This window comes from Brachyistius frenatus, unplaced genomic scaffold, assembly GCF_029030835.1.
Source record: "Brachyistius frenatus isolate BFR_SWC_R1_liver_20210118 unplaced genomic scaffold, ASM2903083v1 Contig_9, whole genome shotgun sequence".
NCBI lineage: Eukaryota > Metazoa > Chordata > Actinopteri > Embiotocidae > Brachyistius > Brachyistius frenatus.
Window position 1 is genome coordinate 1,738,609 of NW_027210608.1, and position 18,566 is coordinate 1,757,174.

The following is an 18,566-nucleotide window of genomic DNA, read 5'->3' on the forward strand; positions in this document are numbered from 1 at the left end:
TCTTAGTTAAAATTGTGATAACAGGGACAAGACAAAAGCCTCTATTCAGAAAAGACATCATCACTGTGCAATCACATTTCCAGCAAATGACACCAGGCGCACTGATGCTGCAAAATCAATAGGGCAAAGTTTTTTCAGACTTCTTCCAATTACATAAACAGAAAACACTTGTGTCAAACTACTGAGTCTGCTGATCCCTTAAGTAAGTGACAGATGAAGTCGAGAAGCCGTTGGCATCTCTATCAGGCTGTAAAAGAGACAAAGCGTCTGGACTTTCTCACAGCGGATCGCACACAGCAGCTCGCTTTTAAATCTGGCTGGATGGCAGGCGGCCATCAGGGAAGCCCTATGGCAGCACTGTACAAACATGTGCCACCCAGATCAGCAGGGCTACCGGGTTTCTTTGGTTGTTTAAATCTGCATCAGCTCATTTCACTAATGGGTGTTGATTTCTGACTGCCATCCCATTCCCAGGAAATAAAACTGGGGAGTACTTAAGTCAGGCCTGTCTATGGTGCACAGTTATTGTGAGATGCAGTTTGTTTACAGTTAGCCCGGTGTAATCTAAGCATCATGTAAGACAAAGATAGCCCATCAGGAAAAAACATTTTTTCAATCTTTCAGTATTCGTACTGATGATTCAATATGCACCTTAAATATTGAATATAGCCTTGAAGCATGTGTTGCGTGAATCTGTATTTAAACAAGACAAACACACGCTGTCAGCATGAGTAAAAACCCAAATCAGAGCAGACTGAAACCCCCTCACCTCTCCTGTTCATGGGCCGGACACGAACAGCCACCTTGACATTGGCGTCGTCCAGGCTGGGCTCCCCCATGCTGGCTCCTTCACTCAGGAAAGGAAAGCAGCGCTGATCCGAAATTTAAAAAAAAAAAATCAGCTCCTCAGCTGATCAATCATCCAAAAGCCTGGAAACGTTGCGCCAGCCGGACTGTCGGCCAGCTAGCCTCTCTCAGCTTTGCTCCACAGACCAGGCATGTCCACGGAAAAACAAAAAGCCTGGGCACAATCCTGCAGGACGCAGCCGCCGCTTATTTTCGTCTTCTGTTCATATTCCAGGTTCATTTAGAGGCGCGGAGGCTGCAGAGAGGAGACATGTAAATCAGCAGGGTATCACAGCAGCTGGGGTTTGTGACTGAGCAAACATATGCTATCAGCAAGGAGGAGCAAAAAAAAAAAAAAAAAAAAACGGGCTAGCCAGCTAATTTGCCAGACAAACTGAAGAGGAGCAGCGGCAGGAAAGGAGCGCGTTTTGGGGGCCATTTCCTCCCATCAGGCTGCATAACGGTCCCGGACAGTACCCGACCTTCGCGCTACATACCTCGGCGGACTCATCCCTGAGGTGACACCGTTAACCTGCGAGTAGAGCCGAGAGAGATCCGCGGAGAGCTGCCTGGCGATGATCTCCAGCTTCCCAGCGGAATCCGCGGTCCTCCCTGCGCGTCGAGCTACAAACAGCCAGCAGCATCCGCCCTTCCGCCGCCGAAACCTTCAAAATAAAAGCGCGGACAGTTCGACTCATCTGTCAAAAATACAGAAACTCACCAAGGAGATGTGAAGGACAGTGATTTTATTTTTTTTTTTTTCCAGAAAAAGTTAACATTTTCAGAAGCGACCGCTGATGTTTATTCGGTCATACACGTTTCAAAGTAACGTAAACTCTCAACGTTAGGCCTCCCTGACGTGAAATAACCGCGAGCTTAAAGTCAGTGACGTCACTTCGCCAAGACCGTTTACTAAACTTCACGACGGACTCGTCGTCTGTATTTGAACATATTTACGTCAAATCGGTCGTTTACTTTGTGTTGAACATATCTGCTGGACATGGTGACATTGCTCTTCTTAAAATCGGCGGCTCAACGCGGTTGTCACGTGAGTTTCCCCCCGTGAGGCGTGAACACAACGAGCCCGGCCGGGACCCGGTAACGGCGGGTTAAAGGAGCTGCCGGTCGCGCCTCGGTCGGTAAGAAGTCCACTTATAACTGTCACCTCTTTCCAGGAGGAATAAAGCAAATAACAACTAGAAACAACTTGAGGATAAAACACAGCGGGGAAAGTACTTGTTACCAGATGTGTTCGAGACCCCGGTCAGTCACGTGACACTTCCGGTGTCCGCCGTCAATGTAAATATAATGAACTTTACACTTCCCGTGCTTTTCAAAATAAACCTTGATAGTTCAATCCGGTTCTTTTACATTACATCACACCACCGCACACTTTTCAGTTCAGTTATATTCATCATTACATTTAACACTACAGAACAGAAAAACAAACAAACACGTATCCAATACGCAGCACAGCAATGAGGTCTAACAACGACACAAAATAAACATATCCGTAAATCCATCAGCTATATTCAGTCATCCTTGAAGATTATTATTCTATTCTATTCTATTCTATTCTATTCTATTCTATTCTATTATTTTATTCTATTATTTCTATTATTATCTTATTGCTTCTGTATGTATGCTGCTGTAGCGAAAAAAAATTCCCCTCGGGGATTAATAAAGTAAATACCTGCCTACCTACCTAAGACCCCCTGTAAAGGATACCCTACTGTTTTAATAGGCTATAGGCTAATTAATCGATATTAATTAATATTAATTATTTAGTGAATACTTCATTATTATGCAGGATTGCCTCTAATTTTGATTAGCAAGCAGATATGCAAAACATACCACATTTTAAAGGTGAGCACTTCGCCATCTGCATTTTATTAAGAAAAATAGATCAGCATCTTATTGATATTCCTTGCTTCGTGACAAGCTCATTTATTCAAAATTTCGATTACATTTCTGTAAATCTCTCTGCTCCTAAGTTAAAATTGTAGAAAATAACATTAATTAAAAATATACAGTTTCGTAAACATGGTTTTAAATCTGATACTCATTTGAAAAACTAGTACCGGAAGTAAAGCGACATTCTTCAATGAAACAAAGGATTATTCTGTGCTGCTTTGCTGTGGCATGGTGGACCCTCAACACCGGGAGCTTTCTGACACCTGCTGGACACAGGTGCACCTACAGTAAATCAGTCAACGGCCACCAAGACCTTTTAAAAAGTAGGCCCACGTTAATTTGTGTGTTCCCTTACAATAAAGTCAGTACTGTAACACACACAACTGTTGTCACTTACTGATTTACTTATCATACACTAATCTAACTTTAGGCTTTACCTTGCATCATCCTTTGGGAAAGTGAAAGCACAAGTGGCCAAACAATTAAATATGGTGCCGGGGTCGAAGGTTGAAACCTGCTCCAGTTGTGAATGTGAGGAAGATTTTGGATGTGAAACCTGATGGCGCTCTGTAGTTTAAGAAAAAGGACAGTCATGGGAAACGTAAGATAGAGTGAGGACTTTAAATGGATTGTTAAATACACTTATTCAAGCGCTCATGACGAGCACTTTTCCTTTTGAAATTTAAATGGGATCTCCAAAATGTTCTCGTCTCAACTAAAATGTTGTCTGTCTGATTATAAAAAGAATAAAAACAGAGTAGTTTAAGAATGAATTGTTTTCACTGTCTTATGTCAGCAGAGGGGTCAGAGATCAGAGTTGTAGGAGGACTGGTTTCCTCTTCTTGGGCAGGAAGCAGTGGCTTTGGGTGGAAAATAACCAGCAGAGTTGTGAAGACCACTAGAGGACACTCTGCTGCAAGATGTAACAACACTGAAGTGTAAGGTAGCAGACACCTTAGAGAATAACTGGCTGTTTAAACGTCACTCATTGCACAGTCGAGTTTATGACTTGTTTAACATTTACATGTTGTAATTGTTTCGTGTTGTTTTACGTGCATTTGATTGGAAATCATATCAACAAATGAATGGTTTTCCTGAGAATATGTCTATCTCTGTTAGCGATAGTTTTTTTCAACCTGCTCTTTTTAAATGTACCCTTCATTACTTGAACTAATGTAAACTGAATCTCTTCCCTCATGTGAGCTGCAGATGTCTGAGATGATCAGAATGTCAGAGGAGAGTCGACTCTTGTCCTCACAGCGTCGAGAGCGTAGGCTGAGGGCAGAACAATGCAGACAGAGTTGGTTTCCCCCGCCTCTTTTTCCGGGAACCATGTGCCCGCCTGTTGCTTATGTCTGAGGGGTTTTCAGCTCCCGTTGTCTCTTCTTTAACTGGATGAGTGCAGACGTAGTGCTACATGAGGCAGAGCTTTGGTTCAAATGGTCAGCTATATTCCTACATAGAGAATATAGAGAATAGTCCATTCGTAACAAACAAAACAAACTATTGTAGTATATTGTAATTTGACAGCAACTACAACCTCTGTAGCTGCACTCATTGTGTGTTGTGACATATAGTCATAAGATACATGAGGTTTACTGTGATTTAAACACAGAGCAAAGTGAACTCTGTGAGCTTCACATTAAAAACAAAAAAAAAACATACAATATATGCATGCAAACATACTGAACATGTGAATGTGGACAATCAAGCTGATCAATCTGACACCTTAATCACAATAAAACGAATCAAATGGGACAAATTTCAGTCCGCTTTTAATCACACAACAGTCTGACAGGACGTTCCAGCAGCAGGGAGCACACAAAACAAAAGCCACTTCACCAACCTTTGTTTTGAGTCTTGTAACTATTAGAGGAGTTCATATTGAATGAGTGGGTCTGAGAAGTACTGTGGAGCAAGACCGTTGAGGGATTTGCGGCAAAATTTTGTAGATCCTACATAAATAAACTCAGAGGTATAGGCACAAAAGTCAGGCAACCAAATCCAAAAAGGGGAAAGTCAAGAGGACAGATATTCTGTGGAGTCACAGTGTTTCAGATATGAAAAAACATTATTTTTGTGCACCAGTATGACAGGAGAACAAGTTTATTGGGCACTGAATATGTTTTTTTTTTTAAATTTAGTTTTAATTAAAATATTCTTTGCATGTGACAAATATAATCATATATAGGTGTTAACTGAGGTCTCCTTATATATAAACTATGTTCTTTTATCTGTAACACTCTGTGATGAGCAAAGTGTTGTGCATAATAACATTGAAATACATTTTGTGCTCAGGATAATTTTTGAGACGGTGTTTGCAAAGGGCCCAAGTTTTGTGTTTCAAATCCCTGAAAAAGGACACATTTCTCCAACACATTTGAAGGAGCCTTTGTAGAGGGACTGGCCAAGTCTATTAGTTTTGATTTATTTGTTACAGATGAGAAGTTCACCACTGATGAGTCCTTGAAATGTGGCAGTTTGGCACAATGACTGATGTGGTAGAGGCAGGTGGTGGGATCAGGTGACTGGCAGAGAGGGAAACTTGCTGAAGGCGACCGGTGGACAAGTGATGGCCGTCTCCATCCCCATCTGATGTTTCATTATGTGAAAAGTCAAGTATGCACCCACAGGCATGGACAGAATATCATCAGGCCCCTGAGCCCCTTTATGTAAGAGTAAGAGCCAGAAATTTAATAGATAACTTATTGGTAACTTTGCATGTGTTTTGGGGTTTTGTGTGTGTTTGTGTATCCAACCCAGTATCAGCCTTGGCAGTGTCATGTCTTGCCTCACCTTGGTGTGAAAAGTATGCGCATGTTTGACCGGGGTCAAAAAGAGAGGTCATGTGACAAAATACGAAGACTGGTAAACTCAAAATGAGGAGAAGGCTGGGGATAGTCGGAAGCTACAAACACAGGACTTTCATCTGAGAGATGCGTGTTCGATTTCATAAGAAGGCAAAGTCAACTTGGATTTCTTTTAAGGAAAGTAAGAAAGTCATTTGCATAGCGTACCATATTTAAGTAACCAAACATACATTAAGTTACTTAGATGATGTACATACCATTACTTACATACAGTTACTTATTTTCCTAACCCTGAACAAGTAGTTTTGATGCCTAACCTAACCAAATTGCGACCATGTCACATTAACCATAAACTATACCACTATAAACCATAAACTCTTCCTAAGTGTAACCCCCCAAAAAATGTATTCCTAAAACTAAGGCTCTGAACCTTTTCATGCATTGGCAAAAAAGACTCAGCTAAAGCCCAGCTAACAAAATTCACTGCCCACAAGTGAAGCCAGCATGAGGATTGACATGAACCTATTCCTGCTCACATTCATCCAGTATGGATGGAAGAGCTGACGGGTCAAATGGAGATCTTTCTACTATGAGGAGAAAATCAACAATGACATAGCACATTAATTCTGCATATATTTGGTCACATTTATGAAGCATCTTACATATGCCTGTTTTCAATAGCACGTAAATAAAAAAAACCAAACAGAAATCCATCAAATGTATCTCTCTTAAAAATGGCTGATTTACTAATTCAAGATAATATACGATGATGTGTAAATGGATGTAAAAATGGAACATTCATTTATGTACAAATTCTCTCTTTTCATGATGTTTCGGCTTGTTGGGTCACAATGGTTTGTCATTTTCTAAAAGTGGGTTAGGCGTGATGCCTGGTTGCTGTGTCTCTCTCTAGTTGTTTTTCGTCTCTCTGTGGTTGTTATCTGTCTGTTTGTGGTCCTCTTGTGTCTCTCTGTAGTTGTTTTTCGTCTCTCTGTGGTTGTTATCTGTCTGTTTGTGGTCCTCTTGTGTCTCCTTGTTGTTGTTTTTCATATCTTTGCAATCGTTTGGAGTCATTTCCTTGTTGTTTAATTGACTTCCTAAAAAAAAGATCTTAACAGTCACTTCTAACAGAAGCTCTGGCCTGCATGTGCTATCCAGAATGCCTTTTTTATAATTTCATGTGGAAATGGAAAAAAAACAAGAAATCAATATTTAAGACATTTATTATTCTTAAAGATTAGTTTTCATCATCATTTATTATTGTTGATTAATAGGTGGGATTAAGTCGGCATGCGTTTCATTTCCAGTCCTCTGCTCCCCCATCCTGTCCCTTCACTCTGCATTGGTCACCCGCATGACGTATGTGCCTACGCAAGTGCTGAGCAGAAGTGAATGAGGGGATGTCAAATGATTAGTGAAACACCGCACTCCTCCTGTACGTAGGCGAAGTGGGAAATAGCAGATTTACACAGAAGTGAAGGAGCAGGTTACAGAGCAGAAAAGGATGTCACAGCTGTCATGAGTGACTGAATAATAAAAAAAAAAAAAAAAATCAAGTTAATGCCCCACAGGTCTGTTTACTTTCTGTCAAGCTGATTAATTTAAAGTAAATGTTTGCACCAGACCACCGAAGGAAACGAGGAGGGCTGTGCGCAGTTAAGACTCCCGAGGGGTTTTCCTACGTAAAGGGCAGGAGCTTTGAAGAATATTAAGGCCTCTCCTACTGTTTTTATTATTCAATTTCAGGCAGCATCTTGCTCTCAGGGTAATGAGGAATTAGCCTCTTGTTATCTCCCTCACACAGATACATACAGTATACACATGTCAAATGAGAGGTCAGAGGTCAACAGGAAGATATACCCCAGAAAGAAACGCTCAGAAAAGTTAAAGGATAAAAGGATGACTTTAGTCATATTGTCAGAGATTTGTTTAACAGAATTACTTTTTATGATAAAGTTTGACTAAAGCAATGGCAAAGATCTGGGGAGCAGTAACATCGCTCTAACAGAAGTCTAAAAGAGTGAGAAAAAAAAAAGAGACATGAGCAGTGGTGTAATGTAACAAAGTAATAATACTTCATTTCAGTACTGAAGTATTTTTTGGGAGAATCTGTGGACTTAAATTGTTATATTTCGGTCAGCTTTTACTTTTACTCCACTACACTTCCTAAATAAAATATTTACTCCTACTCCGATTCATTTCCCCAAAGGCATCTTATTAGTTACTTTATTACTCCAAAATAAAATCAGAGGATATTTGATGATACAGACTTCCCGCAAGCAGGTTTGGAGAATCAATGGTCTAAGCTTGGAAGCCACATCGGTGCTAAATCATCTTAATGTGTAAGTGCAAGTACAAATACAAGTGCTCTCAAAGCCCTGGTTTAGTTTCTGGTTCCACTCAAGTCTAGGCATTGCAGATGCTGGTTAGTTGCGACAACATCGTGATAACTGAACAATAATAATCCTAATTTTCATGGCCTCAGTTCAACACGTGTTAGAGTTGTATTAAAGGATTAAACTCAGTATTAATTCTGACCCCTTGCTTCTTTTTAATAACATCTTTTACTTTATTTAAATACTTGACAGCATTTAATATAAAAAATGTACTTTTGTTACATAAGTACAGTTAACATCAGATACTTTAACATGTCAATTTCAGTAATTTTCAAAGAATTGATTTGAACTTTTACCAAAGTCCTTTTCTGGCAAGATATCTGTACTTTTGCTGACGTGTGGCTTTCAGGTATTTTACAGCCCACTGGTGGTCAGATGACGAGACAGGTTATAAGCAAGCCAACAATTTAGCCCCAGTATTTAACCAACTTTGGAGATAAAACACAGTAGTGACTCGGTGAAGCTGTTTGTGAGCAAGTTGGCAGCGAAAAAGTTCCCAAATCTGAGTGCAAGAAAACACCTGAACTCGCGTTGAACTGGGAATATTCCACTCAGAAAGTGGGAAGTTTGTGAAATCTCTGAGAAGAAGGTTTGACGTCACAGTGTTTGGTTTGAAAGTAAGAAATGGACTTCCCTCGAAAATAGCCAGACTTGATTTGCCTCGCCTACCAAGTTTGCTAGTTGTTTTATCGGTTAAAAGCAGCAGTACATCAAAACATCTAGAAATATAGTGTACAAATATTACTGAACCTCTTGAGCTCCATTTCCTCTCTGTGTCGATTCATTTTATTTTGTATTTATTTTATTTGTTGGATGCAGACGAGTGTATTTAGTCTCTTTTCTCTGTTCTGACAGCAGATACAGAGCACATTTTCTGGGGGAAGGGCTATGTTGCCTTTTAGGACTTTCCCAAATGGAAACTTTACCAATTCCCAGATGATCACCTTCACATGATCACTTTCAGCAATGCTTTGAGCTAGCAGGCTCACAATAATGATAAGCAATTACCATTTACACTATTTTAGTCATGTCATCATGGTAAGACACTTTTCCAACTGACACTAAACACGAAGTTCAACTGAGGCTGATGGGAAAGATAAATTAACCCTTTGACCTGATGAAGGTGCAAATTAGAAAGACAAGAGAGCTTATTTGTTTATTTGACTACAAGGAATATGAATGTTAGATCCAATACGTCAATACAACCAACAGGTGTCAACAACAAAGTCTTGTCAGCCATCATCAGTGTGAATGTCAGTGCAAACGTCATGGCAACCGATCAGACAGATTTTAATACATTTGAGCCTCATTTTTTAGCTAACCAGAAAATAAAATGTGTTCATTAATGACCTGATTCCACCAGTAAACCTACATTGTAAATCACAAGTTGTATTATTAGGTGTTGCCTCTTTTTACATCGAGTAACCATGCAAGATGAGTTTTGTCAAAACATATTAATATTTCTATTCTTACTATTTACTGTGATGACTGAATAGTTGTATTTATGCATCTGAACGTAATGTCAAAGTGATGGTTGAACATCTGTAGGAAATGGTGCCTTCTCAAGCTCTGTGTTTCTTTGGCGTTGTGTGTGTGTTCATGTGTGTGCGCATGTGTGTGGTGATGTGAGCGATAAGGGCGGAGGCTGGAGGGGTGGAGAGGTGGAGGGGAAGGTCTGACTTCTTATCGGTTCCTTTGTTTAGATGACACGATTACAGTAATTGTTCCGGCCACTAATCAGACCAATGCAGGAGATGAAGTGTGTGTGTGTGTGTGTATGTGGGTATATATCTGCTTTGTGTGTGATGATGAGCTGAAAAATGAGTGCTGGGGATTCTCTACAACCCGGCATACACGACAGATACTGCAGTTTTATTTGAAAGACCTGATTGGTCAGAGCTGTAGCTCATAATTTCCAGTTCAATGCAAAAGTGTGTGTGGCTTTTTTGTGCATTTATATGTAATATTACAATAATGATGTTGTCAATAATCCTTTTTACAAAGAAACGACAAAAGGTAGGTAGGTAGGTAGGTAGTTACTTTATTAATCCCCAAGGGGAATTTTTTTTTTCGCTACAGCAGCATTTATAGATACAGGAAATAATAAAATAACAGTAAAAACTATTAAATGTAAAAATGCACAGTATATACAATACAGTATATATATATATATATATATATATATATATATATATATATATATATATATATATATATATATATATATATTTAAACAAACAAGAAACACAGATAACAGTGTTATTGTTGTGTGATGTATTTTGCCAGAGGTGAGTTATTGTACAGTCTTATTGCAGTGGGCAGGAATGATCTCCTGTATCAGGAATGATCTCTTGTATCAGGAATGACCTCCTGTATCAGGAATGATCTCCTGTATCTGTTCTTGTGACAGCAGAGCTGGAGGAGTCTATTGGAGAACACGCTCCGCTGTCCCTGCAGCAGGTGGTGGAGATGGTGGTCAGGATTATCCAATATGGATAATAGTTTGTTCAGCATCCTCCTCTCCACCACCAAAGGTCTATTCTTACAGTTTTTGACAATAATGTTAAAAGAGTAGGATATTCCTGTTGTTGCTCATGTTAGCAGTTGTTTCTGAGAATCAGGAGGGCGACACACATTTTCCCAGCTTTTCTGGTTTCCTGGTCTGTCTGCAGCTGACAGCCAGCAGTCGCAACAGGTTACAGGAGCCAGCTGGTGATTGGAGCGCTGCTCAGTTGGATTCCCAAAGGACCCGGGGAAATCCAGGCAGGATGGAGACATCATTGAGTGATGCTGCCCTCCAGCAGTGAACCACACACACTTTTCAGTGTTGTTTTGAAAACGAAGTCTCACACTGAAAACCGTTTGTACTTTTTAGCCCCCATGTTACAATACTCTTTCTATAGCTTCATTCAATCAACGGGGAAAGATCAATTTATTAAACTATTTCTCATGCAGGGATTAGTTAATGAGTGAAAAAAAAATCATTTTGCACACAGCCATGCACAACACAAAATACAATGCACCACATTTTCTCAACACCCGTCAATGATGATTGTGTGAAGTGTCTGAAATCTCCCTTAACAGCTCAGTATTGAGTGTCCATACTACACAAAGTTGGGAATGAGGGAACAAGTAGGTGATTTCGGATATATCCTTACAGTATTGTCAGAGAGTCTTCACACTGTACATCCCAGTTTTAGATGCCAGACTCAGGTTGGCGAACAACATCATGCCGTGACGTTCAACATCTGGTCATGACCTGAAATTAGTCCACCTAAGGACCCAATCACGACCACAGAGATGTGATGTCAATTACAAGAGGCAAAGCAATGCATCAAACCTCCCACATCTCCCCAACCCAAACCAAAAAACTCTAGCGAGCCAGACCCTAATGGGAACTCAAATGGTCGGTTAATATAATTGTCTTTATTGCCTATTGCCTCTGTTGCGGGCATGGCGGAGGTTAGGCCTGCCGTTAGTGCTGGGTGTGCACGGGGGTGGGTGGGTGGAGGTATGAGGCTAAAAGCCCAGCCCTGGTCAGGAGACAGTGGAGATTGCTCTTTATGGCCGTCCATTACAGCGAGCTCTATTAGGTTAATGACTTTAGCAGCTTTATGGGCATGAGCTCATTACTTAGACAGAGCAATCTAATCACCAGCCGCACCAGCGACCGTGGACGCAGCAAACTGGTTTGTGGGAAAAATGGACCCGAGGGTTTTCCCTGTATAGCCCTGTTTTAATATCAAGGTTCTTCTATAATCTATAGTGCATTTAACTCACATGAACTATGAGCAGAGAGCACTGCAGGAAAGCTTGGTCCAAATACAAGAAAAAAATACCAAATTTAAGGAGTATAGTGAAATATAGGGAATGTACCTGTGTATGCAGTTACTTTGACTTGAGAAGAAATCATAAAATAAACTGGTTCCAGTCTAGAAATAAGTAACTAATAAGTAATCGAAGGTTTCAAAGAAGTAGACATTGCTGGTTTTTAGATGACATTGCTTGAGATTAGACTTGCAAATACACTGAATATTACTAAATAACTCTCAATTAAATCTTTTTGAATTCTTAATTTTAGCACACTGACAAAATAAAGGCCAAATAACAAGAGAATAACTCTAACTTAAGTTGAAATGACTTAATACTGATGGAGTAGTGACTTGAAACAAGTTGGCTCATCTTGATAGACCAAATTTAACCTTAAACAAGACCTTAATCTGTTCAATTCATGCTTCACATTCAATCAGTCATCAATCACACACACACACACACACACACACACACACACACACACACACACACACACACACACACACACACACACACACACACACACACACACACACACACACACACACACACACACACACACACACACCAGTGGTTGGATTCAGTGTCTTCAGCATGCAGACTTGAGGAACTGAGAATCAAACTACCAACTTTACAATTGTTAAGATTGATTGACAATCAAGAGGAGTCTGGAAGTCTAGTAATTCTAGTTTCAAGACACAATGCTTATCAGGAAAATAATTGAGTTAAGTCAAAGGATCTGCCTGAGAAATCACTAAATGATCAATTTATACTAAAAGTCAGACCAACTACAGTTTGAATATAAATATAACATTATTTGACTTGGTTAGACACATATACTGTTGACTCACATTTACATACAAATACATTTACTCCATTACACTTGTAAAATAGGCTTTTTATTTGTTATGATAACTGCATTAGTGGACTTTATTTTGAACCTGCTTCTCAGGTTGAGATACATGAAAGATTAAGTCCAATTAAGTCCTATGTTTTTATTGCTCCGTGTAATGTGTATACTGTTAGTGGAAACTGTTCAAATGAGGAAGTGAACCTCAGGAGCATCTGTCAGCATGTAATAAATACAGATTTGATCCTATCTGTACTGCAGACAAATCTGGAATACACTGACAAAAGGTTTTTGGAATATATTTCTTACCTGTGTGACCTTTTGGGTGTGTGTATGTATATACGGTATGTATCTAAGTACGTGTGTTTTGTGAGGCTGTGCACCAACAGTCAGGCAGACAGTGATGAAAAACAGCAGCATCATCGACTCCGCCTGCATTGACTCATCATCCTGGTGCTTCCTGGGTCTGCAGGGTTCAATAGGGAGCTGCAGGAGTTTGTTTGGTTCATCTCACACATCAGCCGCTGACAGGGTTATTTTAGACCTGGGGTTTGACAGTACACAGCAGGAACCGGGTCTGTGATGACCAGGTTCAAATGTAATTTCACATCTATTTTAGCACGTAATATGTCTTTTGGTTTTCTATTAACATGTTCCACCATATAACTATGTTTTTAATTTTCAATTCCAGTGTTTGTCTTTTTTAAATTATATTAATTCAATTTTACCCTTACACCTGCTGAAAATCTGAAACCATGACTTCATGCATTGTCACTCAATACTGGAACTTTTGAAGAGCTGCAGTAACATCTCACATGACCATTTTGCTTTGGGATACTAGGCTGTGCAGCTGCAAAGCAGTCTAGACTAGAAATTTAGTTCTGAAGTATATCGAAAGGGTTTGTGTCATCTTGATTTTCAGATGTGATTGACAGGTGGGGGGAATTGGGCACCTGTGTGATTTATCATTGTGTGTTTCAAACCACAAAATGATTTGTTCTTCAGTACTAACTAATATTCTGAGCGATCTAAAGAGCAACCTTTGCAGGGTTTAATTGGAAGTTACTTTTATGGGACACACATCTGGGTCTGATCTACCTCGCCAGATGATGTCTTAAGGCTGAGGTACACAGCTGAGGATGTGTCCCAGACACATCAATGGTCACAACCCCAACAACTCCACTTGTAGACTAAAGACACTGTGAAATTGGCAAGGATTATCACATCCAGCTCCAAATGAATGTGTTTTGAAGGTTGACTTAATTAGTAAGGAAATGATAATGTTCCAGCTGGGAAGCCATGAACACAAACAATTTATGAGAAAAAGCAATTAATTTATAGCTAGCTAGAAAACTGGTAGTTCATCCATTTATATCTACTAAATGTTAAGCTTACAACAAACTTTCGTTACAGCCCAAAACAGAGTCTAAACAGTCCAAACGATTACAGCTGATGGGATACATTAAGTTCAGGAGGTGTGTTTGGGCTGGTATATGGGTTGACCAGGAGCCAGGTCCTCAACACCATAGACTCATGATTACGTCAAAATATCAAGGACACACATTTAGCCTTACTAGAAAATGAGTACAAAAAACCAATCCAAATGTGAGTTATAAACTGTGTCTCTGTTTCATCCATTGTGGAGTGATCACAGAGAGAGCTGTTGGATGGTGCATGTTCTTCTGAAGCAAACCTTCTCACAATCTGTTTGTGTACTCTCATCAACTGAACCTGGTGCCAGGAAGACATGCCTGGCTTCATTGGTCCTCCGAATGTTACCAGACTGACTGATGACGTCACCATTGGATGGCCCAAAGCCACAACTTCCTGTATCCATTTCAAATTCAAAACCCTTGTTTCAAATTAAAAGCTGTCCATCCATAAACTAGGTGTTGACCGAGTCTCTCTTCCTCCCTTTTTTAAATCGTTACCAGTGTACTTCCATGAAATGTAACAGTTTGAAGAACTCTATATTGTTTCAGCCCTTAAATCCAACTGGTTCTCTATTTTAGACATTTTTTCACACTTTAAAGAGGATTTACCATAGATTAAGTGCTCCATGCCGCTCACCAAATTCAGGGTGCAGCAGCTGCGTGTGTGGAAGTTTGTGTGCTTGCCTCAATGCATGATTGTAAGTCTGCGAGTGTTCTGTGTGTGTGAGAGACAGAGACATGGCGGCAGAAGTGAAGCATCCAGGGAACACTGGTAGATAAGAGTGTTTCTGTTCTCCGCTCTACTGAATACCAATCACTTTCTCTTTCAGATAAAGCCCAGAGGAATGAAAACAGACTAGTGAGTCTAAGAATGTGTGTGTGTGTTTAAATCTATGCAGGGGTGTGTGACAAAGAACCATTTACGGTTTAAAAAGTCCAGTGTTAATATTTCTGCAGTATTGCTGATCCAGCAGTCCTTGAGTCACTTTTCTCATCTTGGTTTAGACTGACCCTCTGGTGAAAAACAACCCCAACAAACCATTGGTTTGGGCATCTCTCCGTCCCTGATGCTTTGGCCTGCTGTCCACATCCAGATTTCTTAGCTAATGGCTCTGACCTCTATTAGTGCCCCTTTCCGTCACAGACTCACCTCTTTCAACCTCCTCCACATATCGCTCTCCTCCTGTTCTGCTCCCGGCTCCGACTGCTTCTTAAATGTAGTCGCTCTTTTCAACTACCTGCTCCGAATCTGAGAAGGATGCCGCTGACCCTCACTTTGGTAACATCAGGATGGCACCGAGACATTATGACACCCCAGTGAGAAAGGTCACACAGATGTCTGACACTTACTGTGATAAAGAGGGATCATTATTTTATGGATACAAGGCTCCCTCATCTTTTAGTCAGATGGAGAAAAGTACTGATTGTGCTGTTTGGTCCAGAATGGACATGGACAAGAACCAGGAGGAGAGGAGGAAAGTAATTACAAAGTATGGTCCTGGTAAAGGCTACAAGACAATCTCCAAGTAGCCATATCTCAGCTGTTAATACTATTGTGACATTTAAAGACTCCCTCTACTGAAAATCAACTTTTTAACCTTGTTAACATGTCCATGCATTGTTTTCTCTTAATATGCTACAAGCAACTGTAAACCTCCAGGACTAAAAAAAGGTAAGGTACAAAACTTGGTTGTTTCCCCTTTTCATAACAGCTATGCAGATTTGTGAGTGTTTAAAAAAACAAAAACAAGTTACCCTTTTGAAATATTAAATATTAAACTTGAAGTTTTGTATGATATAGGATTGGACTGCTTTGAGTGGCAGCTCTGTACCATCGTATTTAGCTTGCTGCTTTCAAATCTCAGCCAATGACTGTCAGCCAGAGGCACACCAACAGTGACATTGGTTTCATACGTCTGTCTTCATTCAGCCCATATCCACCCACGCACCTCCTCTTTGTCCATTTTTGAATTAGCTGGGAGTTGCGCTGAGTGAGGCACTGACAATATGGCGACAAACTTCCGAACCACTCTTCAGGATCACTTGTGGGTGATGTCATCAAGGCCATTTTCTTTTAATATAGTCTATGACGACTATAAAATGACACACACAGATTCAGACTGGGTTTCATACGTAAAGAAACATTCCTGTCAACTTGCAGGATGGGGCTTTTGAGCAGCCAGCTCGAGCTGCAGATAAGCTGTGGAGGTGCGGGTGGAGAAAGAGGCAGTGATATTTGCATATTCATAGTTCTGCATATACTGAATGAGGGCAAAGGTTACAGTTACATTTAAGCCACCTTATGGCATTTGGTTATTTTTCTATCTCTTAGAAAATGCTTCTAAATATATAATTCTGATTTACAGAGATCAATTCTGAGAGGTTTAATCAATGTCATGGGAGTAACTTAAAGGTTCATGGGATTGTTGCCATCCTCCCTGGATGTTGCGACAGTTTGTTGTGCATCAATGTTTGTTTGGGTGTTTAATATATTATGTTTATATGTTTTGTTTGCTTTCTCACGTGATATCTCTGCCCTTTGATGAGAATCATTGCTACTGGTCAACCTGCCACCCCAAACCTCCACCTCACACTATTAATTGAGACCTGGAGCTCTATCACTGATCTGTCTCCATCCAGATAAGGAGACTCTTTACCCAATGTGGCCCATTTATCTTGGAACTGAAGTGTTTGTTAAATTCTCACCCTTTCTCTACCTGAGCCTCCTCCTCCTTTTATTCACCTAGTTTTTCTCCATCACTGTTCTACTTAACAACCGATGGCTAGATTATTGGCGCACTGACTATTGACCAGCAGATGACTTCCTGCTATGAATTACGGGCATCGCATTGGATTTGCCACCCCATCCCGGCTCTCTGTCATCATTAAACTCCTGAGGTGCAACGGGCTATCACAAGACAGTGATGGAGAAATATATTTATTCAATGATTTGCTCGTGAGTTCAAACTGATGTGGCCATCATCATGTGGCTTTTAGAGGCTGATAAATCAGGCACGATGGTGGAGGTGGAATTAAAGTCTAATTGGCTCAAGCCTCAATATCTTCTGCAAAATGAACCCAGTGATAGTAGAGAAAAGAACAAAAACTACCTGTCAAGCATCAGTCAAGGCCATGAGATGAAGCGCAACACTTCTGCTCATGTGATGCTGCTCTCAGGGTCATTAATTGATCAAGTAAATTGATCAAAATCACAGCATGCAGGGCGGTAATACTGAATTGTACTTTTAGAAAGGTCTAGGAAAAGGATAGGAGATAATATGATTTAAAAATAACATACATTGAAATCCATCATTCCCTTCTCCAGTGCCACAGTAATTTATGTGATTTAATTCAATGGCAAACTAAATAAGTAATAGACTGTTTTCTAAACTCCGCCCCCAAATGGTGACAGTTTATTCCGATCACAGCCTATAGCGACCATATTCACGGCAGGTCTGTTCAGCTTTAGATTTGTCCACATCCTGAGGCCGTGTGCATGGGGCTGTAGGAGGAAAGATACCTGGAATATACATTTTTTTGGAGGTTGGTGTCTTTTGTCTACCTTCCACATAAAAAGGTAATCTGTAAGGAACTAACTGAACTTTGTATTGTAACGTAACCAATCATCGTATGTCCTGCTCAGTTGTTTACGTCTTTACAGTGGTAACTGCATTATTATATAAGCGGCACACCATTAACTACCCACTACCATCCAAAGAGATCAGTTTAACATCACTGCAGAATACTTAGGAGCCAGAATGATTTGAACCCGTCTGTGAACATCCAAACAGGGTCCTACTCAGACATTCAGATATTAAACCCATCTTGGATGTACACCAGACATAAAAAATGGGTCTGGACCAGCTAACAATATGCAGATATGATCTGAATATCTCAACATGCTTGCTGGGTAACTTTGAGTTTGTAGGATCACAATCAAACTCAATAGAATTACAAAAAACAGATATCGGTTGAGGTAATAGTAATGGATGCAGGAGGGCACAGGCTTTGAGCGCACGGCTCATTTCACATAATCGGTTTTGCTCCGTTTTCTTCTCTTTTCTCCCTCTATTTCTGTGACTCCGTGAGCACACGACACTGCAGTCTCATGTCCTTTTATGGTTATTGGCAAAGTGTTTATCTGTGCTCATCAGGAACAGTGCTTTCAACTAACAAGGACCGTGGTATTCATTAAAAGAACACATGTGAGAACAAATCTGCGGTTTAAGAACACGTCATGAATCTGAAGTAGACTTTTCTTAGGAAAGCTGAAGTTAAAGCAAGCCCTCTTGTGTAATATTGCTTAACTAAATCACTGAGGATTCCCATTTTAATACCTAAAGATAAATAAACCTTGTGATGTGTGGCATTAGATCCCCTTGTTTTTTATTTAATTAATTTCTGGGAATTAGGGGTACAGATGGTCATGGTCACTCTGCCCTTCTTATTAGAGACATGCACTCTCTACAACAGAAATGAAGGCACTTTAAATTTCTTTCCAGAC

The 18,566-nt window shown here is 40.2% G+C and overlaps 1 protein-coding gene across 2 annotated transcripts in view; it reads right to left on the minus strand.

Moving 5' to 3' along the window:
- Positions 1–1,522, minus strand: part of kif13ba (kinesin family member 13Ba) — a 36,579-nt gene extending 35,057 nt beyond the window's left edge. For both annotated transcript variants that reach the window (XM_069690318.1, XM_069690317.1), the window contains exons 1-2: positions 1,344–1,522; positions 770–1,102 (exon numbers count right to left, since the gene is read on the minus strand). In XM_069690318.1, coding sequence (XP_069546419.1) covers positions 770–839 — 70 coding nt within the window. In that variant the 5' untranslated portion in view covers positions 840–1,102; positions 1,344–1,522. The remainder of the gene's footprint in view (positions 1–769; positions 1,103–1,343) is intronic.
- Positions 1,523–18,566: the final 17,044 nt, after the last annotated feature.